Source organism: Halichoerus grypus, chromosome 14, assembly GCF_964656455.1.
Source record: "Halichoerus grypus chromosome 14, mHalGry1.hap1.1, whole genome shotgun sequence".
In the NCBI taxonomy this organism is placed as follows: domain Eukaryota; kingdom Metazoa; phylum Chordata; class Mammalia; order Carnivora; family Phocidae; genus Halichoerus; species Halichoerus grypus.
The window spans coordinates 71100062-71114593 of record NC_135725.1 but is presented as its reverse complement, the minus strand read 5'-3'; the positions used below and the strand labels follow the sequence as shown (position 1 = coordinate 71114593).

The 14532-nt window shown below is 47.7% G+C and overlaps 1 protein-coding gene across 6 annotated transcripts in view; it reads left to right on the top strand.

Moving 5' to 3' along the window:
- PTPN3 (protein tyrosine phosphatase non-receptor type 3) overlaps positions 1–14532 on the top strand; it is a 138203-nt gene that overhangs the window by 102855 nt on the left and 20816 nt on the right. For all 6 annotated transcript variants that reach the window (XM_078061566.1, XM_036112959.2, XM_078061567.1 and 3 more), the window contains 5 exons: positions 3226–3412; positions 3583–3660; positions 4947–5003; positions 6022–6178; positions 9427–9587. In XM_078061566.1, coding sequence (XP_077917692.1) covers positions 3226–3412; positions 3583–3660; positions 4947–5003; positions 6022–6178; positions 9427–9587 — 640 coding nt within the window. The remainder of the gene's footprint in view (positions 1–3225; positions 3413–3582; positions 3661–4946; positions 5004–6021; positions 6179–9426; positions 9588–14532) is intronic.

Genomic DNA, 14532 nt, shown 5'->3' with positions numbered 1-14532 from the left:
TTTCGTAGGGCTTAGGGAAGCGTGGTATAAAAGCATCACAATGCAGAAGTCTTTCTTTCATGGGCAGTCCTACCATTTGTAATTTCTTTAGCTGAGGAATGAATTCTAATGGCTTTTGTTTTTCATACCTGTAGTCGGTGGCACTTAGAGTTCTGAAGCATCTGTTTCCTGAAGGTGAATACCCTTTGGTCTGCCTGTCAGTCTGTCCTTGCCCCTGTCTCCCCAGGGAGCTGGAGGTGGGCAGGCCCTCCCTGGCTGCTCTGGATCCCAGACAGCAGTGACAGTCCCCCCCCACCGTGTCTCCCCTCCTCTGACAAGTGCCCCCTTCCTGCCCCAGGGACAGACCTTCTTCCCAGTTACTGGCTCTGTCAGCCCACACTGGCTTCTTGCTTTGGCTCGTCCTACCCCTTTCTTCGCTCCTTTCCCTAGAACCCACGTACCCCTGGCAGCTCCCCTCGTCCCTCCTCACCCACCAGGCTCTCCCTCCGTAGCACCTCATCTCCTGCCCCAAGGAGGGAGGAAGCCCACTTGGTTTGGCATCTTGGCTCCTGGCATCCGTGTGCTGCATCCAGCTGCCATGTTCTTGTTGCTTCTCATTTGATGTCCTCCTCACCATCTGTCTGTCCATCCTCCACGCTGAGCAGAACGTTACTGCAGCCTACAGGGAACGTCTGTACATAGTTGATCAGCCAAAAAAAAAAAAATCGTCATATGTTTAATAAATTGCTCTCTAAAAGTAACCTCTCCATCCCTACTTAGAAAATAGGATTGGGCACATAATGACTTGGAATATATTATTTTTAGCACTGTGGGCTGTGTTAGATAGACCGTTACATTTTATACTGAAAAAGAAAAATACTTTAAAACTTTATATGATGTAAGCCACACATTCAAAATGTAGAAATTAAATATAATGAATATAAAATTAGACTTTTACTGAAATTAGTCTGTTCTCTTCTGCTCTGTCACTTTGCTTTTCTGGGGTTTTTTTGTTTATATGCCCTTCACCCTTTCTTTCGCTATCACCCTCCAGAGTCTTCCAAACGTTTGAAGTGTGTTTGCTATTTGCAACTTCATATTAAAGGTTCAGCTCCACCCCTAGAACTGGAAATAGTAGTGTTTCCTAAACCGGGTTTGGCTTGATTTTTGTCTGGCAACTGCCAAGCAGTTGCCCCTCCTGCCACTAGGGGGTGCTCATATAAACATGAAACCGGCCAACTTACCCTATTTGGGGGTAATTTTTTTAAAGCTTAAAGTAAATTAAAGATTTGTTCATCTTCACTCTGAAAACTTACCACTGGCATACAGCTTCACTTCCAAAATATCCTGTCTCTGAAATGCCTTCCCATCCATAGCACCCTTCCCTAACCCAGCAGCTTGAAAGCCATAGGGCCAAACTCTAGTCTCGCATATCGCTGTTATTTCTACACTGGTCTGTCACTGAATTTTTATATTCACATAAATTGAGATTGTGAATTATTGTGTGAATATGATACAGATTTTATATTTAGAGTAAGATAATTTGAACTTGCTAAGAAACAGAGAAGCCCCAATTTAATGAAAAATCCACGGAGAAGGGTTTGAGATAAAAATTTAATGAGGCAGCAGCAACTGTCTTTTGTCTATTATGTGTCACTGAATGCCTTGTCTACTCTCCTCTGTCATCTCTTAAGTCCGTTTGAGGTTAGAATGTGGCAGAGTCTGTAGAAGGTAAGGAAAACCCTATATTCTGTAGTCATTTTAAGGCATCTTTTGCTAGGCCTGTGGCTCTGGAGGGGGGATAGTGTGGGTGTGTGTGATGCAGAGAAGTCGAGGGTCCTACACAGTGACAGCTGAGATGGTTAATCCCTGTGGCCCTCTGTGGTGGGGAGGAGGGGCTCTTAGGAACAGACTTGGTGTGGCCCAGAGAAGAAAGAGATGCTCCGGGACCCAGGTCCATCAGATTCTGTATGTTAAGTGAGGGGAAAGCTGACTGCCCTTGGGCAAGTCACTCAGCCTCTCTGGACCATAGTTTCTTCACCTGTGAAATGGGAGTTGGACCAGAGGACTTCAGAGGTCTGTTCAGTTCTCATCGTCTGTAATTCTCTAAGACAGCACTGTCTAGTAGAACTTCCTGTGCTGATGGAAATGTTCTGGGGGCGCCTGGGTGGCTCAGTTGGTTAAGCGTCTGCCTTCTGCTCAGGTCATGATCTTAAGGTCCTGGGATCAAACCCCACATCAGGCTCCCTGCTCAGTGGGTAGTATGCTTCTCCCTCTGCCCCTCCCCCCTGCTCATTCATTCTCTCTCTCTCTCTCTCTCATAAATCAATCAGTCAATCAATCAATCAATCTTGGGGCGCCCAGGTGGCTCAGTCAGTTAAACATCTGCCTTCAGTTCAGGTAATGATCTCAGGGTCCTGGGATCGAGCCCTGCATCAGCTCTCTGCCCAGCAGGGAATCTGCTTCTCCCTCTCACTCTCCCTCTGTGCTCTCTCTCTCTCTCAAATAAATAAATAAAATCTTTAATAATAATAATAAATAAATAAAATCTTAAAAAAAATGTTCTGTAACCATGCCATCCAAAACAGGAACCACAAGCCTTGTGTGGCTCCTGAGCATTTTTGAGATGTGACTGATATAACCAAGGAACTTCCTGATCCTCATTTAAATGTGAATGGCCACAGGAGGGTATATACTAGAGATGAAAAAAGTATAATCTCATTTTAGGCAATTAATGGAGATCACAGGCAAATAATGCAAACTAGGATTAATATAAATTGTCTTGGATGTGGAACATTAGTCCCATTTGGGGGGGCGGGTAGCCAAGAGTCCTACTGACACAGAGCTAAGAGCAGGAATGAGATGGAAGGAAAAAGCTTTTAGAAGGGATGGAGGCATGCATCTGAGTGAGCTTCGGTAATTAAGCCACCAGAGTAGCTGGGCACATTTCCCTGTCACCTTCAGAGCAGCTGGGAAGGGAGCTGAGTTTTCAGCAGCTCCTGGATCCTCCCTGCCCTCCTGCCTTTTTCCCCAAAACTAAAGCTGATGATATTCAGGCCAGACAAGGGCAAGGGCGGCCCGTGGACCCCGGGTGTGCCAGAGCCCTGGGATTGACCTGTGGAGCTCGCCTAAGGTTGCAGGGATTCATGACAGCCCTGGGATGCCAGGCCCTGACAGTCAATAATGCTTGCTCTGCTAAAATGTTAATCCAGTTATTAAGATATCTCCTCCTTCCCCATAATGAAGGAGTATATCCGAGAACAATCCAGCACAAAGCTGCCTGACCCAGAAGTCATCCAGTTCTGTGTCTCCATCTTCAAATGCTCCAGGCTCCTGCTCACCAGATGGCGTCAATCAGCAGTTCTTAGAGGATTTCCACAGGGTGACCAAAGGGGGCTCCACCGAGGACTCCAGCCAGTACTACTGTGACAAGGTGGGGGAGCTTGGGTCCTGTGGCAGTGGGGGGGCCGGGCGACCACCCAGGGTTCCCTGCACCGAGGCGCCTCAGGGGCAGTTTAAGTAATTAAGACCAAGAGAAAATACCTCCTCACCACCCACAGGAGAGAGAGTAACATAATCAATCATTTTTGCAACATTTTCCAGAATGATAATGGTGATGGCTACTTAGTTTTGATCCGCATCACGCCAGATGAAGATGGAAAATTTGGATTTAATCTGAAGGTATGTCGTGTGTCTTTATAAGGAAGCCATCTTTAGATGGCTTTTAAATTTCCATTAGGAGTGTGCTGCATGCCTAAGTCTGCATGAGGAAACTGACTCAGCTCTCAGAATTGGGGAGTTTTTAATGTGGCCATAGCGCTGCCTCATGCCAAGGGCCTACTTTGTGCTTGGTGCTCACTGTGCACTTCTTTATGTCACCTTACTGAGTGCTTATAATCGGTGAAGTTGGTATTTTTAAACCCGTTTCATAAATGTGTACTAAGGCTCAGAGAGGTGACACACAGTTGGCCAAGTAACTCTACCTCCAGAAGAGGGTTTTTTGTTTTTTGGTTTTTTTTAAAGATTTTATTTATTTATTTGACCGAGAGAGACAGCGAGAGAGGGAACACAAGCAGGGGGGAGTGGGAGAGGGAGAAGCAGGCTTCCCGCGGATCAGGGAGCCCGATACGGGGCTCCATCCCAGGACCCTGGGATCATGACCTGAGCTGAAGGCAGATGCTTAACAACTGAGCCACCCAGGTGCCCCAGAAGAAGGGTTTTTGAGGGAACCCATCAGCATCACTAAAGCCGATGAGAGAGAATAGCAGCGCAAGTTACAGGGTCTTCACCCACCTCTGCCTGCTTTGGCCCACAAGTCACATCCCATCTGTTTCTGCAAATAAAGTTTTATTGGAACGTGGCCACACCCATTCATTTACAAGTAGTTATCGGGCACCTTGACACTCTGGTGGCAGAGTTGAGCAATTGGAACAGAGCCCCCTCTCCGATACCTAAAATATTTACCCTGGGGCCCTTTACAGAGTTGCCTAAGCCCTGCTCTAGAGCAGAATGAGGGCAGGTGCTCTCCGCTGCCCACCCCCACAGCTGCCACCTCGGACCCCCCTTCCTATACCCCAGCACCCCGCTGAGGACCTGCCCTCGCAGCATGTGACTTTCTCTCCAGCTTCTCTCTCCGATGCGGAAAACTCCCTTTCCAGCAACACTTCTAGGCTGTGCTTTTGGAGTCCCCTGGGGATGTTTGCATTTTTAAAAAGAAGCTTGACCTTCCGAGCACATCTTTAGTTCATGGAATGTGGGGATGGCAGCGAGAGGCTTCTGAGCAGTCCTCTGGTTATCCTGCTAGACCCCACGGAGTCAGGAACCTTGTAATCCTGAAAAGATGCCAACCCTTGGGATTAGAATAGGTTAAAGTGAAGTTTGAGCCCTCCCTGTGTCAGCGATATCTGTGTGTCTTTGTTGCTATGAGCTATTCAAGTGTTTTGTTTTTCAATTTACCATGTTTATAGGGAGGAGTGGATCAAAAGATGCCTCTTGTGGTGTCAAGGATAAACCCAGAGTCACCTGTAAGTGAACACATTTCGTTTTCTCCCTTTGTTTTCTGTTAAATCTAACATTTCTATTTCTGTGTGCTGTTTCTTTACCAGCAACAAAGAGGGTGTGTCAATGCATGCGTATAAATGGAAAGAGAGAATGGAATCCCTGTTTTTTCCAGAATTTTGCTGGTCCGTGTAGCACCAGCATCACCTGAGAACTCATTAGAAATGCGGAATCTCAAGCCCCACCCGACCTCCTAAACCAGAATTTGCACTTTTAACAAGATTTCTGGGTGATTCATGTGCACATTAAAATTTAGAAGTACTTTCAAGAAAAGGAAACTGAGGCACAGAGTATGTTTCTCTGCTCACTCTGTGCACATAGACCCACCATCCCACCACCAGCACCCTGCCCTCTGCCCTCTGTCTAGCCTCCTCAGGAGAGGGTTTGCTTTTCTAGAGCAGTAAGCAGCAAAGAGTCACTGCGTCTCCTAAGAAGGAACCAGGTTGGGGGTTTTACTTGTAAGTGGTCCTCAAGCATGTAGTTTACTTTTTCTTACTGCTTATGGCCTCTTCAAATTCAGAGGCCTCTGTTCCTACACTGTTCAGTGCATTGCTTCTCTCCATGCTGGTTTCTGCCTTTGGTGTTATGCTGACAGAGGCTTTCTCCATTGCAAGGTAGACAAACACTCACGTGTGGCTGACAAATCATTTTCTAACAGCACATCGAGAAAACAAAAGCTCAGAAGCCTCACGGTTACTACATTACAGTAATAAGTGAAGGTTGGCTATCGTAGAGAAATGGCTTCAGTAAGTTTCGTAGCTTTATTCTGAAATGCTGCATGACTCACGTCGTGACCATTTACAGTCCCACAACCCACAACCATGTCAGCATAGCAGTGGATAGAAAAATAATGGCACGGTCACACCCAAGGGAGAAGAGAACTCAAACATGGTCTCAAGTGTCTGGGCTCTGAGAGCGTCCGCGTCCTGCCCTTGAGGATTGTGTTATGGTAACCGAAGAAACTCAATTTTCCTCTCTACCCAGGCGGACACCTGCATTCCTAAGCTGAATGAAGGGGATCAAATTGTGTTAATCAATGGCCGGGATATCTCAGAACACACGCATGACCAAGTGGTGATGTTCATCAAAGCCAGCCGGGAGTCCCACACGCGGGAGCTGGCCCTGGTGATCAGGAGAAAAGGTAACAGCCGCCGCAGGGGAGGAGCCTTAGCGAGGTGGGGCCCTATCTCGCCCGTTCTGTGGTTTTGAAAATGTTGAGCTTGTAGCCAACATTGGACAATCAAGAACTTCCACTTCACAACCAAGATGTGGGACTTCTCACTTGAAAAATATGAAGATCTGCCCACGCAGGGCCCAACCCCTGGTGGCCAGCCCTCTGGAGGTAGGCAGCATTCACCCGCCCCCTTTACACAAGACATGAGCCCTGATCCCTCCCAGGCCAGCTCCCCCCGCATCATGCCCCTCTCTCAGCTGCCTGGCCCTGCAGATGTTTGCATTTTCAGCCCCTTCACGAAGGGTCAGGTTCTGTTGAAGTCAGTAGAGCAGAGCATCCTGGGGTGATCCTACCTCCACCGCTACTGGGTTGAGGGACCTCAAGCAAGTTTCTTTTTTTTTTTTTTTTTTAGTTTTAAATTTTTTTATTGTTATGTTAATCCCCATACATTACATCATTAGTTTTAGATATAGTGTTCCATGATTCATTGTTTGTGCATAACACCCAGTGCTCCATGCAGAACGTGCCCTCCTCAATACCCATCACCAGGCTAACCCATCCTCCCAACCCCCTCCCCTCTAGAACCCTCAGTTTGTTTTTCAGAGTCCATCGTCTCTCATGGTTCTTCTCCCACTCCGATTTCCCCCCCTTCATTCTTCCCCTCCTGCTACATTCTTCTTTTTCTTTTTTTCTTTCTTAACATATATTGCATTATTTGTTTCAGAGGTACAGATCTGAGATTCAACAGTCTTGCACAATTCACAGCGCTTACCAGAACACATACCCTCCCCAGTGTCCATCACCCAGTCACCCCATCCCTCCCACCCCACCCCCCACTCCAGCAACCCTCAGTTTGTTTCCTGAGATTAAGAATTCCTCATATCAGTGAGGTCATATGATACATGTCTTTCTCTGTTTGACTTATTTCGCTCAGCATAATACCCTCCAGTTCCATCCACGTCGTTGCAAATGGCAAGATCTTATTCCTTTTGATGGCTGCATAATATTCCATTGTATATATATACCACATCTTCTTTATCCATTCATCTGTCGATGGACATCTTGGCTCTTTCCACAGTTTGGCTATTGTGGACATTGCTGCTATAAACATCGGGGTGCACGTAGCCTTTCGGGTCCCTACTTTTGTATCTTTGGGGTAAATACCCAGTAGTGCAATTCTCGAGCAAGTTTCTTGCGCAGTTCGTGCTGCAGTTCCCTCTGATGTAGGGTAAGGGTACAGTAACCACTCCGTCACGGGGTTCTTGTGAAGACGGACTGATGCTTAGGCTTGGAGAACACCTAGAATGCTTCCTGATACCAGGTGGGCGTTTGAAGGACGGCTTCTCTTAAATACCATGACTTGTGTTGTGGTGGTGGTGGTTGTAAAACAAGCCAAGTCCTTGACTCCTTCTGCCCAGGTTTAAAAGACTGAAGGGAGATGAAGTGTGTGACTCGAGGCCTGGCTGCGCATCTGTGTTCTGGCTGCGCAGGTGTGTGTACCCCCAGCCCCCAGACCCCCACGCACCTGCTTTCCCTCTGTCCCCGTCCATCTCTGAGCCCAGAGCTGGCCTGCGTCTGTGAGGCCTTGCCCCATCTCTCCAGATCCCTACCGCCCCCCCGCCAACCACCAACGCCACGCCCAGCCAGGCCGGTGTTCAGTGTTCAGGGGCCGTGGTTGCTGATGTCGAGCAGCACCGGGCAAAGGGCCCTGTGCTGTGCCTATTGCTTTATGTGACCCTCTTAGATCAGTACTTAGGTCAATATGAGGGAAGGGATGAGGAAGCCAAGTCACAGACTGGCTAATGATGGGAAATGAATCCAGTGATGGGGAGTAGGCCCCCTCACAGGATGCACCCCGGGGCGTGCAGGCCATCCTGGGGGGGGGGGTGTTGCGGACTAGAGTCCTCGGGCCAGGTGGGGGGAGGGGAGTCCTCCACCAGCCCGTGGCAGGGGGCTGGCGCTGGTCTGAGAAGAAAAAATGGATGCTTGTAAACTATTAGAGCTAAAAGGGCAGGGCCACAGGCTGTCTAGAACTAACGATAAGTTCGTTTTTAAAATAAACATTTAAGTAAAAATGAATTGACTGAATGAAAAATAAGTAAACAGCTTAGGGAGTCGCAGACATAACAGAAATCATATCCTTACAAAACAGCAGAAGCAATGTGCTTCCAGGGTCTGTGGAAAGAATGGGGTCTTTTGGATCAGAGATATGTAGACTGACTGGACTCCTGTGTGTGTCCCCGCACCCCCCTGATAGTCTGGGTCACTTTGGACACTTTAGACAACTTCTTCACCCTGATAGTCCATTTCCTCAACTGTAAAATGGGGACAATGGCAGCTAGTTCAACATTCAGTTCAACTATGTGGGAAAATGCCGTGGTTGTTATTTTCCTTCTCCTTTCTTGTTGTCCTGAAGGCAGTAGGGAGCCATTGAAGGCTTTTGAGTAAGAGAGTGACTTCCCTTCCTAGGTGGAAAGGGAAAATTGAGAGATGATGCCAAAGTTTCCAGTTTGGGAGAACGGAGAAGAAAGTGGCAGTGGACAGAAAGAGGCACGTGAGACTGGGGAGGAAGTTAGTATAGGGCAGGGATGGAGGAGATCCCAGGTTTGCCTTTACCCAGAGGAGTCTGATGGGAAGGGAGAATCTGTACTGACGAGGTAGGAGTGAACCCAGAGGAGGTGTTAGGACTTGATACATTTACTTGGGCACCTCCCACCTAAAGATGGCCTTGAGGGAGAGGCTGACTGGGCTCTGTGGGATAATGCGGGTCATAAAGCGCCCATGAAAAATACTTGTTTTAAGGGAGCAAATGAAAGGGACCTGAGAAAGAAGTAGGGGAGGGGAGACAGTTGGGTGGAAGAATAACCAGGTCAGAGAGAACAAAGGTGGAGGAAGTAAGGTTTCTTTAAAAACATTCTTTCCCTTTCTCCCACCTTTGTCAAAAGGCTCTGAGTACAAAACACCGTCATTTAAAACTAACCAGAAAGATTAGTATGTCATTTTGTATAATTAGCACTTACTGAATCATTCAAGAAGTAGTGTCTTTGGTGAAAATGATTACCATGAGCTTAATCGTTTAATAAGCTGTTTTGAACCATCTGCATTCAGGTGCCATAAGTGTATATATATATATATATTTTTTTTTTTTTTTGAGGAAACAGATCTACCAGAATGTTCCTACCCCTGCCAGACACACTCTTTCTTGTTCACTACAGCTGTGCACTCCTTCGCTGACATCAAATCTGAAGATGAACTGAACCAGCTTTTCCCAGAGGCCATTTTCCCCATTTGTCCGGAGGGTGGGGACACCTTGGAGGGATCCATGGAACAGCTAAAGAAGGGCCTTGAAAGCGGAACAGTGCTGATCCAGTTCGAGGTAAGAGACCTCGAGGGCCAAGTCCTGGGCCTGTGGGGAGGCCACAGCAGCCTCAGTGCCTCAGTGGGCTGCTCAGTTGCTGCTGCGTGACCCGAGTCACCAGGCAGCCCGTGCTCATTGTGGGAACACTGGGGGCTCAGAGCCTAGGGCAGCAGAGCAGGCCTGGAAAGCTGGGGATGGGGCCACAGCCCGGTGCTGAACTCTGCCTCACCCTCTTATCTAGTAATGCTCGGTAGTCATGGAGAAACATGTCAGAAATCGAGGAGGAGGGACTCTGAGCATATTTAGCTGCCAACACAAAAGCTCTCAACGCTCAGCAGTAGAAGGTGCTGGAGAGGCAGTGTGGGTGAGCCCCAGGGTGGTGGAGGAGCCTGTCCCTGACCCCACCAGACATGCTCTGTAGTTTGGAGCAGGTTGCATCATCCCATGAGGGCAGAGCAGCTGGCCTGCCCAGGTCCCCCGGAACCATGTGACCAGGAGTAGAATCCAGAGTCAGACCCTGTCTTCCTTCCCTGGGAGGGGCCTCTAATCACAGAATTGAGACTGACAGAGGCACACACAGGGCCCTCGAAGAACAAAGCAGGAACAAAGGCGATTCGGTCTTTAAGTCCACTGTATTGATCAGTAACAGAGTGAATGGAGTGTGTTTATCTTCCAGATTTTTTAAAGGTAGAAGAACTGTAGTTCATACAATAAAAGATAACAGAAGAGCACAAAGAAGCCTAACATAGGCAGTTAAAATAGATCATCGTTAAAGACAGCATACACAGTCTGGATTCATAAATTAGGAGAGTCCAGATTCGGTTCAAAAGCACAAGTCAGCAATGCCGTTTTTAATTGGAAAGCTATAGAAAGGGAAAAGTCACAGAAGCAAAACTAAGAAGTTTGTCAAATGCACGTGGTCACATACTGATTCAGAAAAGCATGAGTGATGTGCATATCAAACAGGAAACACTATAAAGCAAAGAATCTTAAGTGAAGAAAAGGTTTATAATGGCATAAGGAATGGAATGTAAATAATATGTTATTAGAGCAATGTGTATCTAAACAACAGTAGAAAGTATAAAAACCCGTAAGTAAAAGGTGAAGATAACTAACACCACCCCGAAAAATAACTTCCTATCTTATGGAAATGAAATCAGGGTAAGAGGGGAGGAATAATATAATTAATTGGTAGAATTGATGGACATATACTGAGTATCTACAAAGAGAAATAGCCCTTTTTTTCCAGTGTCCTGCAGGAGGCTGTGTTGACTTAAGATTTTGAAGGAAGAAAATGTAGAGGTTATGTTCTCTGGCCTTGCATTGCAAAAAAGTTCAAAATTGATATATACATTTTAAACACTGTAAAGCTCAACATTTTTAAACACTCTCCAAAGTAACTGAAACAAGGAGAAGGTAAAAGCCAGTTACAGAATATGAATAAATGTTTGGCATTGGAGGGGATGGAAAAGGCGGGGAGGCATTATGGAGACGCCCGTTCAGCGAGTGTGTATTGGGTATTTACCGTGTGCCAAACACTGCGTGAGGAACATAATGAGGGAAAGAGGATTTCTGGCCCCAAGCAGCTAACAATCTAATATTGGTATATTTGGAGGATGTATCCTAAGCCCCAGAAACAGCTAAAGACCAAGGTAGGGGGGCGCCTGGGTGGCTCAGTCAGTTAAGCGCCTGCCTTCGGCTCAGGTCATGGTCCCAGGGTCCTGGGATCGAGCCCCGCATCGGGCTCCCTGCTCAGCAGGGAGTCTGCTTCTCCCTCTCCCTCTGCCTGCCGCTCTGCCCACTTGTGCTCACTCTCTCTCTCTGTCTCTGTCTCTCTCTCTCTTTCTATCAAATAAAGAAATCTTAAAAAAAAAAAAAAAAAAAAAAGACCAAGGTAGGGCAAGATTTCCTTACGTAGTAGATGTATGTTCCATAGGAAATGGAGGTGAGGGGGTTCCAGGAGGTCGTCTGAGGTGAGATGTATTAAGGAGATGGATGGATTAAGTGTGGATGGAAGGTCGTTCCAGCAAGGTCCCAGCCTGAATGCAGGCTGAGCTCCTCAGGTGTCAGGTCGCGCAGGGAAGCACGCCTGCCTGGGTTGAGAAATGCCACGAGTCCTGGGGGAGGCTCCGGGTGTTGGGAGTCCTTCCATCGCACACCGTCCTTGATCGGATTGTCCACAGGGAGGCACTGTGGGCTCTCAGAGAGGGAAGAAGCTTAACTGTGGTCTTACACAGTGCTCCAGAAAACCCCCTCCACTCAGCTGGCTCCACTTTGGTTTCACATGTGGGAATCCCACATAAGATTTTCCTCGAACACTGTTCACTGAACTTCATTGAGAAGTTTAAAAATACCTGAGAGAGGAGTACCCACCATCCCCTGTGGTTTTGAGTAGCGTCTCTCAAAGGGTGACCCACGGACCATCTGTATGGCTGTCGCCTGAGGAGCCTGTGAAACAGGGCCCAGCCCCCAGCTGCTGGATGAGCGCGCTGGGATAGGGCCTGGCTGTTGGTCCTCCTCACAGGATGGGCAGGAGGTTCTGATGCCCAGGCTGATCCAGGGGACCACAGAGTGGGGATTGTACCACCGCTGCCCGTGCAAAGTCTCGTCTTTAGAGCTCAGAGTCGGACTGCAGCATAAGGAATGGAGAACATAGAAAGGTTAGGTTAGGGTTAAATTTTAATATGCGCACATTTCATCTAGTCTGTACGTTTCCTAGAGATCGAGCAGGAAAACTCTCTTTTTGCCTACTCTCGCTTGCAGTAGAGTGAACACCGGAGCCGCTCTGTGCTGGAGCTGGTGGGGTACACGGAGCCCTGCCGCCTCAGTCTCCCCACACGGCCCCCCAAGGAGCCCTAGAGCGTGGAACGTAGTGTAACGACCCCTGTTATAGAGGCAGGAAGACGCCTTCCCCAGCTGCTAGAGGGGAGGAATGCTCAAGGAAGCCGGATCAAACTGGAAACTACGGCAAAGGAAAACCCTGAATTGAGCACTTAGTATGTGCCAAGTGCTTTATGGGCATCTCCTCGCAGAACTGCTATCCCCACCGTGTAGATGGAGGAGCAGAGTCTCAGCTTGTTGCACAGTAAATGGTTCTGCCAATTAGAACCAGGCAGGCTAACTCAGGAGCTTGTTCTCTTTTGGAAACAACAAAGTGCTGTTTACGTGTGGGAGTTGTTATTAGAATAGTACAGCATCAGAGCTAGAAAAAAATCTGAGAAGCAGTCTCACCACACAGAGCCAGACTTTAAATCCTGATTCTGTCACTCGCTTCCTATGTGACCTCAGGCAGCGTGTCCCTTTCACCTCTCTGGACCCTCTACTTTCCCATCTGTAAATTGGGTATCTCATGGGTCGGTTGTAAGGCTTAGATGAGATAAATACTCAATGCGTTATTTAGCACACGGTAAGAATGCCATAAAAAGTAACAACTATAATTATTTATTAAAAAAACAGGCTCAGTCTCCATATAAGAAGTGGTCGTGTCTGCTGGGTTTGGAACCCTGGGCTGTCTGACTCCAGAATCTTGGCTGTTCAGATTTTCCACCTGCTGCCCCCCTCCCCCGGTGCCATTAGCAGATGGCAGCGTATCTGATGGGGGCTGTGCTCTGGACAGGAGCAGAAAGAGGGGGCTGGCCCCTAGCAGGTACCCATGGCACCCACTCCACAATGCCAAGGGCCTGCCCTGGGGTAGCTGGGCCATGGATAGAATCCCCCCTGTGATGGCTAGCAGGTTCTTAGCAAAGCTTGTTTTAAAGCATTTTTGCATTAGGGGAATTCCCCGTCCCTCCCGTGGCTTTTGGTAAACAATTACTAATGTGTTCCAGAAAGCATTTGGTCCCAGCTGTAATAAAACCATGCTTAATAATTATTAGCATTTCTGTAGCACTTTCGAATCTGCCAAGTATGTTTCCCATATGTTGTCTCTGTTGATTCTCACAACTTTAGGATGGTGCCTTTCTAGATGGAGAAAATGAGGCTCGGGGGTTGGGGACTTGCCTTGTGTTAAATAGCTGGTTGGATAGAGGTAGGATTAGAATCTGTGTGAAAGTCTAGTCAGTGTCAGAATGCACCATTGCCAGGTGCCCCTCAGCTCCTCACCCAGCCTCCAATCTGAGCCCTTCCCTCCCAGAGCTATACCACATGAGCTGCCCAGTGTGAGCAGTTTGGCATCAAACCGCCTGAATACTCTACCTGGTTCAGCCAAGGTTGGGCATCACTCTGTCGCACGTCAAGGAGAAGATTTGGGGTTTGCATGGCTCCAAGTCTTACCATCCCCAGGATGCTCTTTTGTTAAGGAACCTATTAAGTCTGCCCCAGGTTCATTCCTTCCTGAAGGAAACCTGTGGCTCATTTCATACTTTCCCTGAGTTGACCTTTCTATTTAAGCAAGGGAAGGGGCGTCCTTTGAGAACCAGCTTTCCCAGCAAAGGACCTTTGTGCCCATCTCCATCCAGTGACCGGGTGGCTTGCAACTTCCCTGCCTCCTTGTCCAGTGAAGACTTCTGCGGAAACTTTTAGAGTGAGGTTGTTAGGAAATGAACCTCTCTCCTCCTCCCTCTCTGCACGGATACGAGCCGGGGCTACAGGACTCCACCAGAGACCACGTCCAGCTCAGAAACCCTCACCCGTCTCCCTTCAGCCTCTTCCTCCTTTACAAAACCAGAAACCCGTCTTTTTCTCTCTTTTGACCCATTTTCCCTGAAGTCCCTCCTATATCACCCTTATAGGAAACAACCATTAGTGTCAAAACAAGTGACTCACTGGCTCCTAGGATGACTATAAAAGTTGATCTGGAAGGACTAAGCTGAAGACTTAATGAGAGGTTTAAATTGACACACGTAGAAATTAGTGAAGGCAGTTATACCTTCGAGATTAGAATGCATACCTTAAAAAAAAAAAAAACACTTAAGAATTTTTCCAGGTTTTTTTTTCCTTTAAGGAAAACGTTCAGTAATGTGCA